A 20531-nucleotide genomic window follows, 5' to 3' on the forward strand; every position below is an offset into this window, starting at 1 on the left:
TCAAGACCAGCCTGGCCAACATGGCAAAACCCTGTCTCTACTAAAAACACAAAAATTAGCCAGGTGTGGTGGTACATGACTGTAGTCCCAGCTACTCGGGAGGCTGAGTCAGAAGAATCACTTGAACCCAGGAGGCAGAGGCTGCAGTGAGCTGGGATCATGCCACTGCACTCCAGCCTGGGTGACAGAGCCAGACTCGGTTTAAAAAAAAAAAAAATGTCCTTGTACCACCCAAGGGCTATATTAACTGACTATTGTGGCCAGACGTGGTGGCTCATGCCTGTAATCCCAGCTACTTGAGAGGCTAAGGCAGGAGGCAGAGGTTGCAGTGAGCCGAGATCACACTGTTGCACTCCAGCCTGGGAGACAGAGCAAGAGTCTGTCTCTAAAAATAAATGAATAAATAAATAAAATAACTGGCCATAGTGCCTGGCACTTAGTAGACGCTCAATATATATTTAAATTACTCAATAGACATCTATGAATAAATGAACTTCTCATTTTCCTCACTAATAAAAGCAGATATTAATGCCTATCAAATACCTAAATGGATTGCTGGCAGAATCAAAGAAGCCTGCACAAATCACTGGATAAAACACTAGGTGCAGTTATTTCCCTGAGGCTAGGACTGTTAAGAGTCCTTCTCGCTTGGAATTTCCTGTGCTCAGGACAAGGCTCTGCCCACAAGGGCATCCAGACCCCATAGCGGAAAGAGGATATCCAGACCTTCAGATCACTCTAGCTCCTGCTCTTTGCTATTTTCCTTACCAACTGAACAGCGGGGAAGAGACAGCGGTAGGATTAGTCCCGGTTCCACAGAAACCCAGCCTGATTCAGGCAGATCAATCACTTTGAAGACACAGTAATTGGATTTGAGTGGAGAACAATTCTGACAATAATCCAAGTTACCCAAAACAGGAACATTTGTGCAAATGGTGGCCTTTATTAAAGACCATGAAAAGTGACAGAACAGGAGCAAATCTGCTAGTGTAGTGCCGAGCTAGCCCTTTGCAGGACCCTAAAACCTGATCTAGTAACAGAATAAATCAGTGTATTTACATTTATGTTTGCCCTGAAAACCCAGGTAAGGTCTGAAGCCTGAGGCCATCTCCCCTTCCTTTCCTCCTCCCTCTTCTTACCTCCTTACCTTCTTTCACTTCCTCAATCGGTTCCTCTCCCTTCTCCCTCCTCTCTCTTCCTTCTTTTCCTTTCTGCTTTTCCCTTTTCTCTTCTCCTTTTATTCCTCATTCTCTTTACCATCTACCTATGTGTCCCTCCAAGCCCCTCTGCTATTTCTCCCCTGCTCAGTCCCTTTGCCCCATCTCCCTCAGGTTCAGCTTCCAGGGTGGGGAGGCGAGAAAGGGTCCTCAGCCCAGGGAGCACTTGTTGGTGTTCTTCTTGTCGCAAGTTTTCAGGTCAGTACTGGGAGGCTTGTTGCCGTTTCCCTAGAGGGAGAAGGGCACAGGGGTCATGGTGTGAATGGCTGGTTAGGATGTGAGGGTATAAACTGTTTGAAGTGAATCCACCCTCATGAGAAATCTTAGCATTGCTCCCCTCAGTTCTTATCAACACCAACACACACACACCAGAGTTGTACCTAGTCCAGCAAAACCAACTTACTGATCTCCGGCCTCCTGACTTGAGCAAGATGTCCCGGGCCAGGGAGCTAAAAGCCTAAAGTGGGGAATAGAATCAGTTTGGAGGGAGGAGAATCTACCTTTTAATACTTCCTCTCTTGGTCAGGGATGGGGGTGTGGATCTCACCTCATCCACATTCATACTGGATTTAGCACTAGTTTCGAAAAATCGGATCCCGTGCTCTCGAGCCAACTATAAGGGGTGAAGTGAGAAGGAGAGAATTGAATTAAGGACAGCAGCCAAGTCCTCTGCAATGCAACCTATCTTGGCCCTCCCAGCCCAGTTCTAGAAATTGCTCAGCCTGGCCCTCACCTTATCGGCCTGCTCCTTCTGCACCTTCCTCTTGGCCTCCATGTCACATTTGTTCCCTAGCAAGAGGCGTTCCACCCCAGCCGAGGCATTCTGGGGGGGCAAAAGACAAGTAAAAGTTAGGTCCCGCCAGCTGGGTGCGGTGGCTCACACCTGTAATCCCAGCACTTTGGGAGGCCAAGGCGGGTGGATCACCTGATGCAGGAGTTCAAGACCAACCTGATCAACATGGTAAAACCCCATCTCTACTAAAAATACAAAAGTAGCTGAGCATGGTGGTGCATGCCTGTAATCCTAGCTACTTAGGAGGCTGAGGCAGGAGAATCATTTGAACCCGGGAGTCAGGTTGCAGTGAGCCAAGATGGTGCCATTGCACTCCAGCCCAGGCAACAAGAGCGAAACTTCGTCTCAAAAAAAAAAAAAAAGTTAGGTCCTGCCTATCCTTATGGCTCCCTTCATTCTCCAGGTTCTATCCAGTTCCCCCATCTCTTCTGGAGGGTCCTCACCTCCTTGATGCTTTTCATCCAGTTCTGAATATTCTCGAAAGATTTCTCATCCGTGATGTCGTATACTAGGATAATGCCCTGGGAGATGACAAAATTCAACTTGGACCATATTCCCTTTGAGGCTTCCCACTGCCCTGTAAGTGACCCGGCAAGTTCCATCCATGGGTCTAAACACTAGGCCACGTTGGGCCCTCTGCAACCCACACTACACCCCTCCCATTTTTACCTGCCTCAACCCCTGACCCTTTGTATTCATAATATATTCTGTGGCCTCATCCTTCATCCTTTGTCCAGACCCACACTTCATACCATGGCTCCACGGTAGTAGGCAGTAGTTATTGTCTTGAATCGCTCTTGGCCAGCCGTGTCCCTAAAGAAGGAGAAGGTTTCATGGAATGGAAGAGAGGAAAGAATTCTCTAATGGAAGAATTCTTCCTCTCTCGCAAGAATTTAGCTTTTGCAACATGGTGGGGCAACAGAATAAGGAAACAGTAAAGGGGAGTGGGATTAAAGACGGTTGACCTGATTTCCAGAGATGGTAGTGGCCCAAGAAACAAGCTGTCTTTGCTTATTCATTGAATGCTTGCTATGTATCCAGCACTGCGTATGTATCATTTTATCTAATCCTTAATCTCTCCTTGTAAGACATGTATTATTGTCCCTATTTTACAAATAAGGAAACACGCCGGGGGCCGTGGCTCGCGCCTGTAATCCCAACACTTTGGGAAGCCGAGGCGGGTGGATCATCTGAGGTCAGGAGTTCGAGACCGGCCTGGCCAACATGGCGAAACCTCGTCTCTACTAAAAATACAAAAATTAGCCGGGCATGGTGGCGGGCACCTGTAATCCCAGCTACTTGGGAGGCTGAGGTGGGAGAATCACTTGAACCCAGGAGGCGGAGGTTGCGGTGAGCTGAGATTGTGCCATTGCACTCCAGCCTGGGCGATAAGAGCAAGACTCTGTCTCAAAAAAAAAAGAGGAAACAGATTTGGATAGGCTGAATAATTCATGAAGGTCAGGCAGCAGATAAGTAAAAGAACCGGATTTGTGCACCACTCTGCTCTTATATGTCATAGCATTATGCCTCCACTAAGCTTCATACCACTTAAACCCCTTCAGGGTCTACATTTGGCTCTCTGGGCTCACCATATTTTGGAGAAAACACTAGACTTAGAGTCAAGTCTTAATTCTGCCTGTGCCATTTAACGGTTCACAGCCTGTTTCCAAGTTATGACTGAACAGTTGTTTGTTGTCAAATTAAGAGGATGCTCTGTAGCCAGAGGAGGCAAGAGTTACAAAAAAGCTGGAACTAGTTGGGAGAGCAGGAAGAGAGACGAAGGACAGCTGAGTGCATCCAGAGAAATAGATTAGAAGTGCTAGAAAGAGCAATGAGGAAAGGAAGAGAAATGAAACAAAATAGAAGAAAAAGCGTGTAGGAGGTAAATGAAGTCTGGTGAGGCGTCCCAGAGGATTCACTTACCAGACTTGTAGTTTGATCTTCTTCCCCTCTATATCCACAGTGCGAATCTTGAAATCAATTCCTAGGGGTGGAAAGTATGCACTGAAGTTGAGACATGCATGCACACATGTAAAACTGTGTGATGGGAGGGACAGGAAGGGAGCAGTGTCAGCACCAGAAATTCTGCAGGAGAGGCACTTGGGGAGCAATCTTGTTGGAAATGCCAAGCTAGGAGAATTTTCCCAAAGCTGTATTTGTATAGCAAGAATACTATTTTTACTTACGTTTTATGGATTTTGGGAGGGAAAAGGTGATGAAAATTCTGCATGGAGGCTTAAGATCCTTAGGCCACCTCTTGGGTCCATTCAGCTATACCAGCTGACAACTCTCTGAATTCAGTCTCTGTCTCCCCACCAGATATTACTTTCACATTCCTCTTCTCTGTTTTCTTAGCGCCCTCTACTCTTGGTATTCCACCCACCCTCCTAGTAGAGAGTAAGGAAAAAAGTAGCTGAAGCCAGTCTATGTGAATTAACTAGTAGGCCAAACTTGGCACTAGGAAAGTCTGAGGCTAAACAGGATTACTTTTGAGACAATTAGGAAAGGGGGGCATTTTTCCTCTTCCTTTGTAACCAGAATTGTCATAAGACTCTTCCTGTCTATTTCCCAAGCCAGAGGAGATGAAGAAAGAAGGGAGGAGGGGAGACAATGTTCTTCTTAGTAGAAACTTGGGCACCTCCCCCAAGCCTGCTGGGGGCCCCTGGGAGGAGGATGAGTCACCAGGCTGACTCAGAGACCCCAAAAGTCCCCTCATTTCCACGTTCCTCACCAAGCTGGCTGCATATTCATGATCACAGTCCTTGGGCCGCCCTCCAGCACACCCAGCCACCTTGTTCCACCCTTCCCAAACCCCTGTTCAGCTGAGGTGCAGGGAGACTGGGGCAGGGAACCTGGGAAGTAGATGGTGAGCTGGGGACGCAGTGGGAGAGTTTGAAGGTCGGCTAGAGGGAAAGAGGCTAACAGATCGGATTGGGAGAAAAAGATGTGGCAGACAGGGATACAGGAAACGTGGAGAATGGATCGAGAGAGTTCTAAGTGGTGGGGGTAGGGGAAGAGGGGCACAGAGACAAAGAGAGAAGAGTTCTTGTGGGTTTTGGGAAACTAAGGTGATGGCACCAAGAAAATGAGGAGCTGGCAGCAGTTGAAGAGTTACCTGAAGGCCTCAGAGAGGTGAGAGGTTTGGTTACCATACAGAGACATGCATGGGGGAGGGGTCAGAGCCAGGGGTTGAGGGACTAGAATTCAGGAGCCTTACTCTAAGGGGACTGAAAATTGGGGTCACTAGTAATCCGGGAGCCTGAGAAGGAGGTCACAAGACAGTAGGGGTCTGGGACATGGCCAGCGGGCTCACCAATGGTGGAGATGTAAGTGTTGTTGAAGTTGTCCTCTGCAAAGCGAATGATCAGACAAGTCTTGCCCACCCCCGAGTCCCCGATCAGCAGCAACTTGAAGAGGTGGTCGTAGGCTTTGGCCATGGCGGACACCGGGGGAGCCGGGGGAGGGGTGGGGAGCTCCCGGCACTGGTAGGCGGGACTGGACGGTTGGCAAACAGAGCAGCACGGAGCCCAGGCCAGGAAGAAGTTTTCCTCCCTCTCCGCCCAGGCTCCGGGAAAAGGAGGGGCGGCACCCCTCCGGGCTCCACCCCCTGCCCGCCCACCCTTTTGGACAGGCCAAGGCGGCCAGCCCGGCCTCTGCTCTCTCGGTTTTCCCTTCCCAGCTTAAGCCGGCCTACCTGTCTCGCTATTTTCCACAGCCTTTTGGTAACTGTAGCTCCCCTCTTACGACCTTACTCTTCTATTCTGAGGCGAGAGTCTGGGGTGAAGGGAAGTAGGGGTTTAACCACGACGACCAGGGGAAGAGAAATTTTAGAGAGATTAGGGGAAGAGAGAAAGAGTTTTGGGAATAACGGTGAAGGTAGGGAGGGCACTAGAAATTGAAAAAAAAAATGGGGCTGATTTTTGGAGGTGCTATTCAACGAAGCTAGAAGATGAGTTATCATCGGTTTCTGGGGCTGCGTAAAAGTCAGTCCTAGAATTTTAGCGTTAGTTGTCCAAGCCCTTAGTTCTATGGATCCCAATTCCCTTTGAAAAAAGCGGGATGCGCAGAAGTAGGTTATTTGTTGAGTCAGTCTGCCCTCTGGTGGAACAGGGTGAAAACGTAAATTAGTTTTACAGAATCGGCCCCACCGCCCCAAGACTCACAGCCTACCTAGACACGTCCTGGTGCTTCAGTTGGAACGACCTCTCTAATGGGGGCCGCATGTGTGATTTCTCTGACCAAATAGCTTAAGAAAACAGTGATTTGAACTAAAAATGTCATTCTTCACGTGGATCTTTTAATATGGCCCACTTAAGGTGCAGTACTCCTGAAATCTCACTCAATAGGCCATGAACGTGTAGCCTTGGTAACCAGGAAGCTGAAATATGGACAGCATGGCTACAAAGAAACAAGTATATCTCTGCCTTTAGAAAAAAATTATTCTTGCTATATGTGTGCTGGGGGTGGAAAAAAATACGAAAAACGAAAGAAAGAAATTGTTTAAGACCCGGTGTGGTGGCTCACACTTGTAATCCCAGCACTTTGGGAGGCCAACGTGAGAGGATCCCTTGGGTCCAGGAGTTCAAGACTAGCCTGGGCAACATACTGAGACTCTGCTTCGACAATAAATAAATAAATAAGCCATACATGGTGGTGTGCGCCTGTAGTCCCAGCCCCAGCTACCTAGGGGGCAGAAGTGGGCAGATCACTTGAGCCCAGGAGTCCAAGGCTGTAGTGAGCCATGATTATGCTACTGCACTCCAGACTCGGTGACAGAGTAAGATCCTGTCTCAAAAAATTTTTTTAATTTGTTTATTTTTAATTAATTAATTTTTTGAGACATAGCCTTGCTCTGTCGCCAGGCTGGAGTGCAGTGGGACGATCTCGGCTCACTGCAACTTCTGCCTCCCTGGTTCAAGCGATTCTCGTGCCTCAGCCTCTGGAATAGCTGGGATTACAGGTGCCTGCCACGAAGTCCAGCTAATTTTTGGATTTTTAGTAGAGACGGGGTTTCACCATGTTGGCCAGATGGTCTCGATCTCTTGACCTTGTGATCCGCCCGCCTCGGCCTCCCAAAGTGCTGGGATTACAGGCATAAGCCACCGCGCCCAGCCCTATTTTTTTTTTGAGACAGAGTCTCGCTCTGTCGCCCAGGCTGGAGTGCAGTGGCGCAATCTCGGTTCACTGCAAGCTCCGCATCCCAGGTTCACGCCATTCGCCTGCCTCAGTCTCCTGAGTAGCTAGGACTACAGGCGCCTGCCACCGCCTGGCTAAATTTTTGTATTTTAGGTAGAGACAGGGTTTCACCATGTTAACCAGGATGGTCTCGATCTCCTGACCTCGTGATCCGTCTGCCTTGGCCTTCCAAAGTGCTGGAATTACAGGTGTGAGCCACCGCGCCCGGCCTATTTTATTATTATTATTATTATTTATTTTGAGGTGGAGTTTTGCTCTTGTTGCCCAGGCTGGAGTGCAATGGTGTGATCTTGGCTAACCGCAACTTTCGGCTCCCAGATTCAAGCGATTCTCCTGCCTAAGCCTCGCGAGTAGCTGAAATTACAGGCATCCGCCACCACCCCCAGCTAATTTTGTATTTTTAGTAGAGACGGGGTTTCTCCATGTTGGTCAGGCTGGTCTTGAACTCTCAACCTCAGGTGATCCATCCACCTCTGCCTCCCAAAGGCCTGGGATTACAGGCTTGAGCCACTGCGCCCAGCCTTTATTTTTATTTTATTTTTTGAGACAAAGTTTTGCTCTTGTCACCCAGGCTGAAGTGCAATGGCTCAATCTCTGGTCACTGCAACCTCCGCCTCTTGGGTTCAAGCGATTCTCCAGCCTCAGCTTCCCAAGTAGCTGGGATTACAGCCACCCGCCACCACACCTAGCTAAAATTTTTTTTTGTATTTTTAGTAGAGACAGGGTTTCACCATGTTGGCCAGGCTGGTCTCAAACTCCCGACCTCACATGATCCGCCCGCCTCAGCCTCCCAAAGTGCTGGGATTACAGGCATGAGCCACCGCAACCGGCAAATAAAAAATTATTCAAGGGAGTCTCTCTCGAGCCTATTCTGGCTGCCTATAAAAAAATTAAAGGCTGGGTGTGGTGGCTCACACCTGTAATTCCAGCACTTTGGGAGGCTGAGGTGGGCGGATCACGTGAGGTCGGGAGTTCAATATCAGCTTGGCCAACATGGTGAAACCCCCGTCTCTACTAAAAATACAAAATTAGCCGGGCGTGGTGCCGCCTGCCTGTAATCCCAGCTACTCGGGAGGCTGAGGCGGGAGAATTGCTTGAACGCGGGAGGCGGAGGTTGCGGCGAGCAGAGATGGCACCATTGCACTACAGCCTGGGCAAGAAGAGCAAAACTGCGTCTAAAAAAAAAAAAAATGAGGGCCGGGCGCGGTGGCTCAAGCCTGTGATCCCAGCACTTTGGGAGGCCGAGACGGGCGGATCACGAGGTCAGGAGATCGAGACCATCCTGGCAAACACGGTGAAACCCTGTCTCTATTAAATACAAAAAACTAGCCGGGCGAGGTGGCCGGCGCCTGTAGTCCCAGCTACTTGGGAGGCTGAGGCAGGAGAATGGCGTGAACCCGGGAGGCGGAGCTTGCAGTGAGCTGAGATCCGGCCACTGCACTCCAGCCTGGGTGACAGAGCGAGACTCCGTCTCAAAAAAAAAAAAAAAAAAAAAAAAAATGTGTACTGGTTGTTAAGAAGGCATCTTTTGTCATTTCACTTATCCACATCACCTTCCGTATCCATGCTTGTCCCTTCTCAAGCTATCCAATCTCCTTTCGTCTATTCTCTCACCTCTCATTATCTCCTTGAGTCTTCCCTAATTTTTTTTTTTTTTGAGACGGAGTCTCGCTGTGTCACCCAGGCTGGACTGCAGTGGCCCGATCTCGGCTCACTGCAAGCTCCGCCTCCCGGGTTTACGCCATTCTCCTGCCTCAGCCCCGAGTAGCTGGGACTACAGGCGCCCGCCACCACGCCCGGCTAGTTTTTTGTATTTTTAGTAGAGACGGGGTTTCACCATGTTAGCCAGGATGGTCTCGATCTCCTGACTTCGTGATCCACCCGCCTCGGCCTCCCAAAGTACTGGGATTACAGGCTTGAGCCACCGCGCCCGGCCTGAGTCTTCCCTATTTCTTTTCACTGACCAAACCATGTCTCACCTGTTTGTTTATTTATTTATTTATTTATTTAATTTTAGATCGAGTCTTGCTCTGTCACCCAGGCTGGAGTACAATGGCAGGATCTCGGCTCACTGCAACTTCTGCCTCTCAGGTTCATGTGATTCTCCTGCCTCAGCCTCCAGAGTAGCTGGGATCACAGGTACCCAACACCACACCTGGCTAATTTTTTTGTATTTTTAGTAGAGACGGGGTTTCATAATGCTGGTCAGGCTGGTCTCGAACTCTGACCTCAAAGGATCAACCCACCTCGGCCTCCCAAAGTGCTGGGATTAGAGGCGTGAGCCACTGTGTCTGGTCTATTTTTATGTTTTTTAGAGACAGGGTCATTCTGTCACCCACACTGGAATACAGTGGCACTATCCTAGGTCACTGCAGCCTTGAGCTCCTGGGCCCAAACCATTCTTCTGCCTCATCCTCCCAAATAGCTGGGACTACGGACACAAGCTACCACACCTGGCTAATGTTTCAATATTTTGTAAAGACAAAGTCTCACTATATTGCCCAGGCTGGTCTTGAACTCTGAGCCTCAAGCAATACTCCCACCTCAGCCTCCCAAAGTGCTGGGATTACAGATGTGGGCCACCATACTCAGCTTTACCAGTCCTTTAAATTACTCTTCAATTTTTGTGAATTGTCCTGATAAAAATCCATCAGTTCTTTTTATCTTATTTTGCCTGGATCTGGACTTTTCGTCCTTAGCAATGTATTATTCGTGCTCACCTCTCTGAACTGTACTTATTCTGGTGTATACCTGCTTTCACTGGAACCTGACTTTTTTTTTTTTTTTTTTTTTGAGACCGAGTTTGCTCTTGCTGCCCAGGCTGGAGTGCAATGACTCCGTCTCGGTCCACTGCAATCTCCTCCTCCTTGATTCAAGCGATTCTCCTGCCTCAGCTTCCCAAGTATCTGGGATTACAGGAATGCACCACCATCTCTGGCTAAATTTTGCATTTTTTTTAGTAGAGACGGGTTTCACCATGTTGGCCAGGCTGGTCTCGAACTGCTGACCTCAGATGATCCACCCGCCTTGGCCTCCCAAAGTGCTGGGATTACACGCATGAGCCACCGCGCCCGGCCTAAATTGTTAAATTAAACCAATAGAAAAAGAGTTAAGAATATAGGTATTTAAAAAATAGTACGGAAGTCCTGGATATGGCTCCTTCTCCCTGGTGTTTTCCTTAACCTTTCCTATTAGGCTCCAAATGTCAAAGTATGACACAAAATTTTAAAAGTGTCCATTTATCCCTGGATAGTGATCAAACGCTGACCGCAAATTAGCAAGGTAACCCTTTCAACATGGTGACGCATATGTGTCACAACTAACAGTTAAAGACCTTCCGAAAATGGCAGCTCCCTTGTCTCTCCACCGCATCAGACCAAAGTAGGACCTTCCAAGCATGGTGGCACAAGATCCTTGCGTCATTTCCTGTAGTGTGCACAATATAAGGGGCAGGATTTCCGCTTTCGCTCTTTTCCGGCGGTGACGACCTACCCACACGAGAACATGCCTGTGAGTGCTTTGGTCCAGGTTTCGGCGGAGATCTCGCTGTTCTGTCTGCACGCTCCCCGCACGCTGATTTCGGATCGTAGAGGGTTCTCATTTACCCTCTGCACTTCTTAGGACATTAACTCCAGGGACCGCAGCGGCCCACGGGCCACCCGCATAGACGGGAGCGGAGAGGAGATAAGATGGCGGCCCAGCTGCGCAGACACCAGGGGCAGCGAGGGGCGAGCTCTCCCCGGTGTGTGACAGTGGGGGCTGTTTTCGACCATCCCATTTTCGCCGTTGGTTTCTAAATCTCTGCATTTCTGTCCCTGTTAGCTCGCAAAGGATCTCCTTCATCCCTCCCCAGAAGAGGAGAAGAGGAAACACAAGAAGAAACGCCTGGTGCAGAGCCCCAATTCCTACTTCATGGATGTGAAATGCCCAGGTGAGGAGACGGCTTGCTGTAGTGGGGAAAGCACTGGACAGTAACAGTTGGAAAATGTTGTAGTGTGAGCTGTCTCATATCCTTGAAGCTGTCCAGCAGCTTCAGTTTCTTCACCTGTGGAAAATATTTTCCCTGATACTCTTAAAATTCGAATGTATGAGACTCGCAGAGTTTTGCATCTTAGGAGAAGTGATTCATTTCAGCGTGATGTCCCATCACATTTCACATACAATCCCTACTTTTTTTGTGTTGGGAAACAATGTAATGGATGATGAGGTGGGCATAAGTGCAGGAAAGATATGGATGTAATCGAGGAAAAAAATGTTATCTGTTTTTCTTTCAGGATGCTATAAAATCACCACGGTCTTTAGCCATGCACAAACGGTAGTTTTGTGTGTTGGCTGCTCCACTGTCCTCTGCCAGCCTACAGGAGGAAAAGCAAGGCTTACAGAAGGTAAATGGTGTACTAATGTGATTTGGGGCTTTGAGTTTGTTTTCTAGAAATGGAAACATCTCTCAGGATCTTTCAGTCTTACAGTGACAGAGACCATGTATAATGTAAATTTTTAGACAGGAAGTGTTGGATTTATAAATTTTTTTTTTTCTTTTTCTTTTTTTTTTTTTTTAAATTTATTTATTATTATTGTACTTTAAGTTGTAGGGTACATGTGCATAACGTGCAGGTTTGTTACATATGTATACTTGTGCCATGTTGGTGTGCTGCACCCATCAACTTTTTTTTTAAGTAGATACTACCAAAAACTACGTGTTAATCTCAAAGCACTACTGTCTAAAGCGGGGATCAATGGGTGATAAAAGGGCTCAAGTTGATATGAAGTGACCAAAGTGATATATAAATGAGTAGGTAGCTAAGAGTTGAGAAAAATAAAAGATGTGGTGGATCATCATGCATCTGCTGCTTTTGTGGGAGAGGTGGGCAGAATACCTGGACTGATGTCAGCTAATCTCTGAATCTTTTTCCTCCAGGATGTTCCTTTAGGAGGAAGCAGCACTAAAGGCACCCTGAATCAAGATGAGTGGGAAACCATCTCAATAAACACATTTTGGATAAATCCTGTTTATTGTCTTGTTTAAGTGTTAGGAAGTTCCTGTCTCAAGTATTCAGGGGCAACCAGAAAGAGAAGAATATTAGAGTCATTTGGGGCACGTAAGTGGCCAAGTACTTTAAAAGTCCCTTTGGGGGCTTTTTTTTTTTTTTTTTTTTTTTTGAGACGGAGTCTTGCTGTGTCACCCAGGCTGGAGTGCAGTGGCCGGATCTCAGCTCACTGCAAGCTCCGCCTCCCGGGTTTACGCCATTCTCCTGCCTCAGCCTCCCGAGTAGCTGGGACTACAGGCGCCCGCCACCTCACCCGGCTAGTTTTTTTGTATTTTTTAGTAGAGACGGGGTTTCACCGTGTTAGCCGGGATCGTCTCTCGATCTCCTGGCCTCGTGATCCGCCCGTCTCGGCCTCCCAAAGTGCTGGGATTACAGGCTTGAGCCACCGCGCCCGGCTCTTTGGGGGCATTTTTAACCACCTAAGGCTCATTGGGTAAATTTGTTTTTTTAATTGTGATACTATCTCAAGTGTTGTGTTGGGTGTGTGTGTTTTTTTGTTTTTGTTTTTTTTAAGAGATGGAGCCTTGCTCTGTCTCCCAGGCTGGAGTGCAGTGGTGTGATCTGCAACCTCTGCCTCCGGGGTTCAAGCAATTCTTTGTCTCAGCCTCCCAAGTAGCTGGGATTACAGGTGTCTGCCACCATGCCCGGCTAATTTTTGTATTTTTAGTAGAGACGGGGTTTCACCATGTTGGTCAGGCTGATCTCAAACTGCTGGACCTGGTGATCCTCCTGCCTCAGCCTCCTGAAGTGCTGGGATTACAGGCCGTGAGCCACCACGCCCGTCTGACAGTTAACTTTCTACAACACAGTCCAACACGCCAGTTTTAAGAAACAGCTTAGGATGCTTTATTTATAGTTCTCAGAAGCCTTATCTGGAAATTTAATGTAGAAGTTGTTGTTAGGCTTCTTGTCTAGGACTAGAAATCTTCATTCCCCTACAGTTAAAAGGAACTTGTCCAAGCAGAGATTAGTGTCTTATACTCCATAACCAATGTTGCAGCCGACTTTGGGCCAGTGGAGGTTGTAGACTCATGAAGTGAGGGGGAGAAGTTGTGGAGTTAAAAGAACCTAAAGAAGAGGGAAAAGTTGAGTGAACTAAACGTGTATGTCTGAGCTTTTCAAAGAGAGGACAGAGGCTTTTTTACCTGGCTGTGGTGTTCCTAGAGTTGGTACATACACAACTGGAACTGTTTGTATCTTGTTTAGGAAGGCGTTGTATGCTGGAAAAACGACAAAGGAAATGTCACAAGGCATATCTGAGGAAGGCCTTAAAGGGCAAAGTCAACTCTAGAATGAGAATTAATATTGCTAAAAATAATTTTTCAAAATAATAGTAATGCACTATTACAGGAAGTTTTTATCCCAATTTAATCCACTTTAGAGTTACCTTCAGCTTTTGGCTAAAAGGTGGGAAAATGGGCGGGCGATTGGTGGCTCACGCCTGTAATCCCAGCACTTTGGGAGGCCGAGGTGGGCGGATCACAAGGTCAGGAGATGAGACCATCCTGGCTAACACAGTGAAACCCCATCTCTACTAAAAATACAAAAAATTAGCTGGTCGTGGTGACCTGCTATAGTCCCAGCTACTTGGGAGGCTGAGGCAGGAAAATGGTGATTACCCGGGAGGCGAAGCTTGCAGTGAGTAGAGATGGCACCACTGCACTCCAGCCTGGGCGACAGCCAGACTCCCGTCTCAAAAAAAAAAAGTGGGGAAATGGAATGTACATGATAGTGATGTGTTAACTTTTTTTCTTTTTTTCTTTTTTAGGCTGTGCATGGTGGCTCACGCCTGTAATCCCAGCACTTTGAGAGGCCTAGGTGGGCAGATCACGTGAAGTCGGGCATTCAAGACCAACCTGGCCAACATGTCATTAAAAATACAAAAATTAGCCAGTTGTGGTAGTGGGTGTCTAATCCCAGCTGCTCGAGAGGTTGAGGCAAGAGAATCGCTTGAAACTGGGCGGTGGAGGTTGCAGTGAGCCGAGATTGCACCACTTCACGCCAGCCTGGGTGACAGTGGGACTCCATCTCAAAAATCATCACAGGATATTGCTGGAGTATAGTGGCACAATCATGGTTTACTGCCACTTTGAATTCCCTGGCTCAAGCAATACTGCCTGAGCTTCCCTAGTAGCTGGGACTACAGATGTGTGCCACCACCACACCCAGCTAATTTTTAAGTTTTTTTGTGGAAATGGGGTCTCACTGTGTTGCCCAGGCTGGTCTTAAATTTCTAGACTCAAGCCATCCCACCTTGGTCTCCCAAAGTGCTAGGATTACAGGCATGAACCATTGCACCCAGTCTGTTGTATTACTTGAATTATCCCTAACTATGAATTTCAGCAAAAGTAGCTGTTATACCTCAAGATTTAGTAGTGGCTTCCACTTCTGAGTGGTGTGTATTTGCCAAATCCAGAGGAGGGCCCCCCCGCCTTTTTTTTTTGAAATGGAGTCTTGCTCTGTAGCCCATGCCGAAGTGCAGTGGCACTATCTTGGCTCACTGCAACCTCCATCTCCCAGGTTCAAGCACTTCTGCCTCAGCCTCCCAAGTAGCTGGGATTACAGGCGTGTGCCACCACACCAGCTAATTTTTGTTATTTTTAGTAGAGATGAATTTTCACTATGTTGGCCAGGCTGGTCTTGAACTCCTGAACTCAGGTGACCCACCTGCCTCGGCCTCCCAAAGTGCTGGGATTAGAGGTGTGAGCCACGGCGCCCGGCTGAGGAGGACCTTTAATCCACTAGGTTACTAGGACTAGAAGGCAAACTTAGTTTACACTGCTTGTTAAAATTACATGTGATAAGCAGCTAATTTTCATCCTTATTAGTTTGTGAAATAAAATGAAGGCAGTTGCCGGGCGCGGTGGCTCAAGCCTGTAATCCCAGCACTTTGGGAGGCCGAGACGGGCGGATCACGAGGTCAGGAGATCGAGACCATCCTGGCTAACACGGTGAGACCCCGTCTCTACTAAAAAATACAAAAAACTAGCCGGGCGCGGTGGCGGGCGCCTGTAGTCCCAGCTACTCGGGAGGCTGAGGCAGGAGAATGGCGTGAACCCGGGAGGCGGAGCTTGCAGTGAGCTGAGATCCGGCCACTGCACTCCAGCCTGGGCGAGAGAGCGAGACTCCGTCTCAAAAAAAAAAAAAAAAAAAAAAAATGAAGGCAGTTTCAGCCGGGCGCAGTGGCTCAGGCCTGTAATCCCAGCACTTTGGGAGGCCGAGGTGGGTGAATCACGAGGTCAGGAGTTCAAGACCAGCCTGGCCAGGATGGTGAAACCCTGTCTCTACCAAAAATACAAAAAATTAGCTGGGCGTGGTGGCGGGCACCTGTAGTCCCAGCTACTTGGGAGGCTGAGGCAGAGAATTGCTTGAACCTGGGAGGTGGAGGTTGCAGTGAGCCGAGATCACACCACTGCACTCCAGCCTGGGTGACAGAGTGTGACTCTATCTCAAAAAAAAAAAAAAAAAGCAGTTTCCATGTCAAAGTCCATGGTATTGAATACAAGGACTGTTTACCTAGGAAGATGAAAGCTGTTGATGCCAGCACTGCAAAGAGGGTCAAGAGCAGGATCTGGTAAGAGCCAGTGAACCGCTTGAGGATGGCTGAATCTTCACAATGATCTATACATTGGCCATAACAAAACAAGATAATAGTTATTTTATAACAACCATGGACAGATGCTGCAGTTTTTAAATTTAATTTTTTTTTTTTTTTTGGAGGTGGAGTCTCGCTCTGTCGCCCAGGTTGGAGTGCAGTGGCGCGATCTCGGCTCACTGCAAGCTCTGCCTCCCGGGTTCAGGTCATTCTCCTGCCTCAGCCTCCCGAGTAGCTGGGACTACAGGCGCCCGCCACCACGCCCAGCTAAATTTTTTGTATTTTTAGTAGAGACGGAGTTTAACCATGTTAGGATGGTCTCGATCTCCTGACCTCGTGATCCGCCCGTCTCGGCCTCCCAAAGTGCTGGGATTACAGGCGTGAGCCACCGCGTCCAGCCTTTAAATTTAATTTTTTGAGACAGAGTTTTGCTCTCTGTCCCCCAGGCTGGAGGGCAGTGGCACGATCTCAGCTCACTGCAACCTCCAGCTGATGCTGCATTTTAAAACTTACGACTAAAAATAGTAATAAGAGTATCTGTCAGAAGTATCCAAAACCCAGCTCAGAGAGAAGAGAGCTTCAGTTCAACCACCTCTTTTTGACTTCTTCCTATCTCCAGAGTAGTGTAAAACTCCAATTCTTGAGCCTGTTATTTATTCCTCTTAGATTTAAAAGGATGCTTTAAATCCTCTGCTACTTTAAAATGCTGGTTACCGCTTCTTCCTCTTCCAGGGACGTTGTCTGCAGGCACTCAGAATGGTCCAGCGTTTGACATACCAATGTAGGCTTTCCTACAATACAGCCTCTAACAAAACTAGGCTGTCCCAAACCCTTGGTAATAGAATTGTTTACCTCTATACCAAGAAGGATGGGAAAGCACCAAAATCTGCATGTGGCATGTGCCCAGGCAGACTTCAAGGGATCCATGCTGTAAAACCTGAAGTTCTTACGAGATTGTCCAAAACAAAAAACATGTCGGGTTCCATGTATGCTAAATGTGTTCGTGACCGGATCAAGCGTGCTTTCCTTATCGAGGAGAAGAAAATTGTGAAAGTGCTGAAGGCACAAGCACAGAGTCAGAAAGCTAAATAAATAATGAAACTTTTGAGTAATAAAAATGAAAAGACTTAAAAAAAATGTGGCCTGGCACGGTGGCTCACGCCTGTAATCCCAGCACTTTGGGAGGCCAAGGTAGGTGGATCACGAGGTCAGGAGACCATCCTGGCCAACATGGTGAAACCCCATCTCTACTAAAAATACAAAAAATTAGCCGGGCGTGGTGGCGGGCACCTGTAGTCCCAGCTACTCAGGAGGCTGAGGCAGGAGAACGGTGTGAGAATGGAGTGAGACTGTCCCCCCACAAAAAAATGAAATGCTGTTTACCTTTAACCCCAGGTAACGTGCTTCCCTTCATGAAACTTGTGATAGTATGCTGATTCCATTTATAATTGTAATCTCTGTCTTGAAACATTTTATTTTCTTTATTTCTTTTTTTTGAGACGGAGTCTCTGTTGCCCAGGCTGGAGTGCAATGGCGCCATCTCAGCTCCCTGCAACCTCCACTTCCTGGGTTCAAGCAATTCTCTTGTCTCAGCCTCCCTAGTAGCTGGCTTATAGGCACCCACCACCATGCCTGGCTAATTTTTGTATTTTTAGTAGGGATGGGTTTCACCATGTTGGCCAGGCTGGTCTCGAACTCCTGACCTCAGGTGATCCACCTGCCTTGGCCTCCCAAAGTGCTGGAATTACAGGTGTGAGCCACTGCCCGGCCAAAACATTTTTTTTTAGATCATCAGTGACCACTTAAATCCACAGTACCTTTCTCCTACTCAGGATGTCATTTTTTGGGAGCACTCTGATTTGTATCTAACCTTATCCTCAATAAAACTTTAGACTTGCCTGTTTTTTCGTTTTTTTTTGTTTTTGTTTTTTTGAGATAAGGTCTCAGGCTGGAGTGCAGTGGTACAGTCATGGCTTACTGCAGCCTCCCAAGTAACTAGGACTACAGGTGCACATCATCACGTCTGACTTTATTTTTTTCTTTGAGATGGAGTTTCACTCCTGTTGCCCAGGCTGGAGTGCAATGGCATGATCTCGGCTCACTGCAACCTCCACCTCCCAGATTCAAGTGATTCTTCTGCTTCAGCGTCCTGTGTAGCTGGGATTACAGGTGCCTGCCACCACGCCCAGCTAATTTTTGTATTTTTAGTAGAGATGGGGTTTCACCGTGTTGGCCAGGCTGGTCTTGAACTCCTGACCTCAGGTGATCCAACCACTTCGACCTCCCAGAGTGGTGGGATTACAGGCATGAGCCATCGCGCCCGGCCTGTTTTTTTTTTTTTTTTTTTTTTTTTTTTTTTTTTTAACACCTGGATAATTTAAATTTTTTTCTTTAACTTTTAATTTTTGGTAGAGAGGAAGTCTCTCTATGTTGCGCAGGCTTGTCTTGAACTCCTGGGCTAGAGCGGTCCTCCTGCCACAGCCTCCCAAAGTGCTGGGATTATAGGTGTGAGCCACTGCACCCGGCCTCAAAATAATGTTAAACACATTAAGCAGGACTAAGAAATCAGTTAAAGTATAGTTAACCAAAAGAGAAAAAACCTAATTTGTGACATGATCATATTGTAGTTACCAAAATGTTAAAAAGCCTAATTTGTAATATGGTTGTGTGTGTTTGTGTGTGTGTGTTTTGAGATGGTTTCTATTGCCAAGTCTGGGAGTGCAGTGTTGCAACTGTAGTTCACTGTAGCCTCAAATTCCTGGCCTCAAGTGATCCTCCCACCTCAGCCTCCCAAAGTGCTGGGATTATAGGTGTGAGCCCTGTTCCTGGCATGTGTATTTTATTAATAGCAACAACAAAGATCTAAGTGCAGGTCTGATTACTGTAATTTTGTTTTTGGCTCTTTTTATTTTCTTTTTTTTTTTGAGAGAGAGTCTTGCTCTGTCACCCAGGCTGGAGTGCAGTGGCACGATCTTGGCTCACTGTAACCTCCGCCTCCCAGGTTCAAGCGCTTCTCCTGCCTCGGCCTCTCAAAAGACTGGGACTACAGGAGTATGCAACCACGCGCAGCTAATTTTTGTGGTTTTAGCAGAGACGGGGTTTCACCATGTTGGCCAGGCTGGTCTTGAACTCCCAACCTCAGGTGATCTGCCCACCTCAGCTTCCCAAAGTGCTGGCATTACAAGCGTGAGCTACTGTGCCTGGCCTTTTGGCTGTTTTTCTTTCTTTCTCTCTCTCTCTCCTCTCTCCTCTCTCCTCTCTCTCTTTCTTTTTCTTTTCTGAGACAGCCTTTCTTTCTCACCTAGGCTGCGGTGCAGTGGTGAGATCTCAGCTCACTCCATCTCTGCCGCCCAGGCTCAAGTGATCCTCCCACTTCAGCTTCCAGAGTAGCTAGGACTGCAGGCCATCACACCTGGCTAATTATTTTGTATTTTTGTAGAGATGGGGTTTTGCATGTTGCCCAGGCTGGTGATTACTGTATATATATATATTTTTTTGAGACAGAGTCTTGCTCTGTCCCAGGCTGGAATGCAGTGGCACAATCTTGACTCACTGCAACCTCCGCCTCCCCGTTCAAGCTATTCTCCTGCCTCAGCCTCCCAAGTAGCTGGGATTACAGGTGCGTGCCACTACACTTGGCTCTTTTTTATTTATTTTTATTTTTATTTTTAGTAGAGATGGGGTTTCACCATGTTGGCCAGGCTGGTCTCGAACTCCTGACCTTGTGATCCACCTGCCTCGGTCGTCCAAAGTGCTGGGATTACAGGCATGAGCCACCATGCCTGGCCGATTACTGTAATTTTTAAGTGAGAAATATTTTTTAGATGTGGCAGGAAGAACATGAATATATCTACGGATTCTTTTTTTCTCTCTCTATACATTCTGAGAAACTTCTCTAGTAATGAACTATAGAAATGATCCCTGAAAGTATAGCCAATGAATTCTGTTGGTGACAAAAGCACACAGTACTGCTGATATTATGATGGTTTACTGCCTATATTAATAATTAGTGAAAGTGCTAACTTTAAGTTAGTGGTCAGTTGAAAATAAAGATGCATGGCCGGGCGTGGTAACTCACGCCTGTAATCCCATCATTTTGGGAGGTTGAGGTGGGTGGATCATTTGAGATCAGGAGTGCCTAACATGGTGAAACCTCGCCTCTACTAAAAATACAAAAATTAGCCAGGCGTGGTGGTGGGCACCTGCATTCCCAGCTACTCTGGAGGCTGAGGGAGGAGAATCGCTTGAACCTGGGAGGTGGAGGTTGCAGTGAGCCAAGATCATGCCATTGCACTCCAGCCTGGGTGACAGAGCAAGACTCTGTCTCAAAAAAAAAAAAAAAAAAAAAAAGTTTAAAATACGGCAAATAGTATCGTTACAAGGCTGGCAAACTCGTGTTCAACTGACAACTATTCTTCCTCCTTCCTTTTTTTTTTTTTTTTTTTTTTTTTGAGACAGGGTCTTGCTCTCAAAAAAAAGAAGATGCAATTTTCCTCCACTCAGGGTCATGGACACCTTCCTCCACTCAGGGTCATGGACACCTTGAATTCTATCTATGGACCTTTGTGGGGATCCATGGTCTCTAGATTTTAAAACTCTGCTTCAATACATTCTAGTGATGGTATCTAGAGATACCTTTTTTTTTTTTTTCTACAAAATTTCTACAAAAATACAAAAATTAG

At 47.3% G+C, this 20531-nt stretch overlaps 5 protein-coding genes and 1 pseudogene across 9 annotated transcripts in view; 3 read left to right on the top strand and 3 right to left on the bottom strand.

Annotated features, from left to right (window-relative positions):
• Nucleotides 1-12210, top strand: part of RPS27 (ribosomal protein S27) — a 234813-nt gene extending 222603 nt beyond the window's left edge. For 3 of the 5 annotated variants that reach the window (XM_050756419.1, XM_050756429.1, XM_050756440.1), the window contains exons 2-5: nucleotides 10673-10716; nucleotides 11029-11137; nucleotides 11481-11591; nucleotides 12125-12210. In XM_050756419.1, the coding sequence (XP_050612376.1) occupies nucleotides 10711-10716; nucleotides 11029-11137; nucleotides 11481-11591; nucleotides 12125-12153 (255 nt within the window). In that variant the 5' untranslated portion in view covers nucleotides 10673-10710 and the 3' untranslated portion in view covers nucleotides 12154-12210. Of the gene's footprint in view, nucleotides 1-10672; nucleotides 10949-11028; nucleotides 11138-11480; nucleotides 11592-12124 lie in introns of those variants that run through there. The other 2 variants (XM_050756457.1, XM_050756449.1) reach the window with 2 other exon arrangements.
• Nucleotides 1-20531, top strand: part of UBAP2L (ubiquitin associated protein 2 like) — a 340775-nt gene that overhangs the window by 39378 nt on the left and 280866 nt on the right. The window lies entirely within an intron of this gene.
• On the bottom strand, nucleotides 1164-5581 carry RAB13 (RAB13, member RAS oncogene family). The gene is made up of 8 exons (XM_050755426.1): nucleotides 5324-5581; nucleotides 3934-3994; nucleotides 2763-2823; nucleotides 2454-2531; nucleotides 1951-2040; nucleotides 1765-1830; nucleotides 1621-1674; nucleotides 1164-1445 (listed from the first exon to the last, which is right to left on the bottom strand). The coding sequence occupies exons 1-8, from the start codon at nucleotides 5445-5447 to the stop codon at nucleotides 1368-1370; spliced, it is 612 nt and encodes a 203-aa protein (XP_050611383.1). The 5' UTR covers nucleotides 5448-5581; the 3' UTR covers nucleotides 1164-1367.
• Nucleotides 13077-20531, bottom strand: part of NUP210L (nucleoporin 210 like) — a 160761-nt gene continuing 153306 nt past the window's right edge. Inside the window, exons 38-40 of the mRNA XM_050752318.1 lie at nucleotides 15771-15875; nucleotides 13400-13474; nucleotides 13077-13322 (exon numbers count right to left, since the gene is read on the bottom strand). Of these exons, the coding sequence (XP_050608275.1) occupies nucleotides 13222-13322; nucleotides 13400-13474; nucleotides 15771-15875 (281 nt within the window). The 3' untranslated portion in view covers nucleotides 13077-13221. The remainder of the gene's footprint in view (nucleotides 13323-13399; nucleotides 13475-15770; nucleotides 15876-20531) is intronic.
• Nucleotides 16438-17047, top strand: LOC126934899 (60S ribosomal protein L34-like). The gene has a single exon (XM_050755831.1). It carries the CDS (start codon nucleotides 16606-16608, stop codon nucleotides 16939-16941), a length of 336 nt encoding a protein of 111 aa, XP_050611788.1. The 5' UTR covers nucleotides 16438-16605; the 3' UTR covers nucleotides 16942-17047.
• On the bottom strand, nucleotides 19706-19786 carry LOC126944318 (uncharacterized; annotated as a pseudogene).

This window comes from Macaca thibetana, chromosome 1 (assembly GCF_024542745.1).
Source record: "Macaca thibetana thibetana isolate TM-01 chromosome 1, ASM2454274v1, whole genome shotgun sequence".
Taxonomy (NCBI): Eukaryota; Metazoa; Chordata; class Mammalia; order Primates; family Cercopithecidae; genus Macaca; species Macaca thibetana.

What these genes read in the sequence shown, in the direction of transcription:
- RAB13 (XM_050755426.1), bottom strand. Translation starts at nt 5,447, where the DNA reads ATGGCCAAAGCCTACGACCACCTCTTCAAGTTGCTGCTGATCGGGGAC. An exon ending in AAGATCAAACTACAAGTCTG is followed by an intron (nt 2,824 to 3,933) that starts GTAAGTGAATCC and finishes CTCCTTCTTTAG; the next exon opens with GGACACGGCTGGCCAAGAGC. An exon ending in GGATGAAAAGCATCAAGGAG is followed by an intron (nt 2,041 to 2,453) that starts GTGAGGACCCTC and finishes TTGCCCCCCCAG; the next exon opens with AATGCCTCGGCTGGGGTGGA.
- LOC126934899 (XM_050755831.1), top strand. Translation starts at nt 16,606, where the DNA reads ATGGTCCAGCGTTTGACATACCAATGTAGGCTTTCCTACAATACAGCC.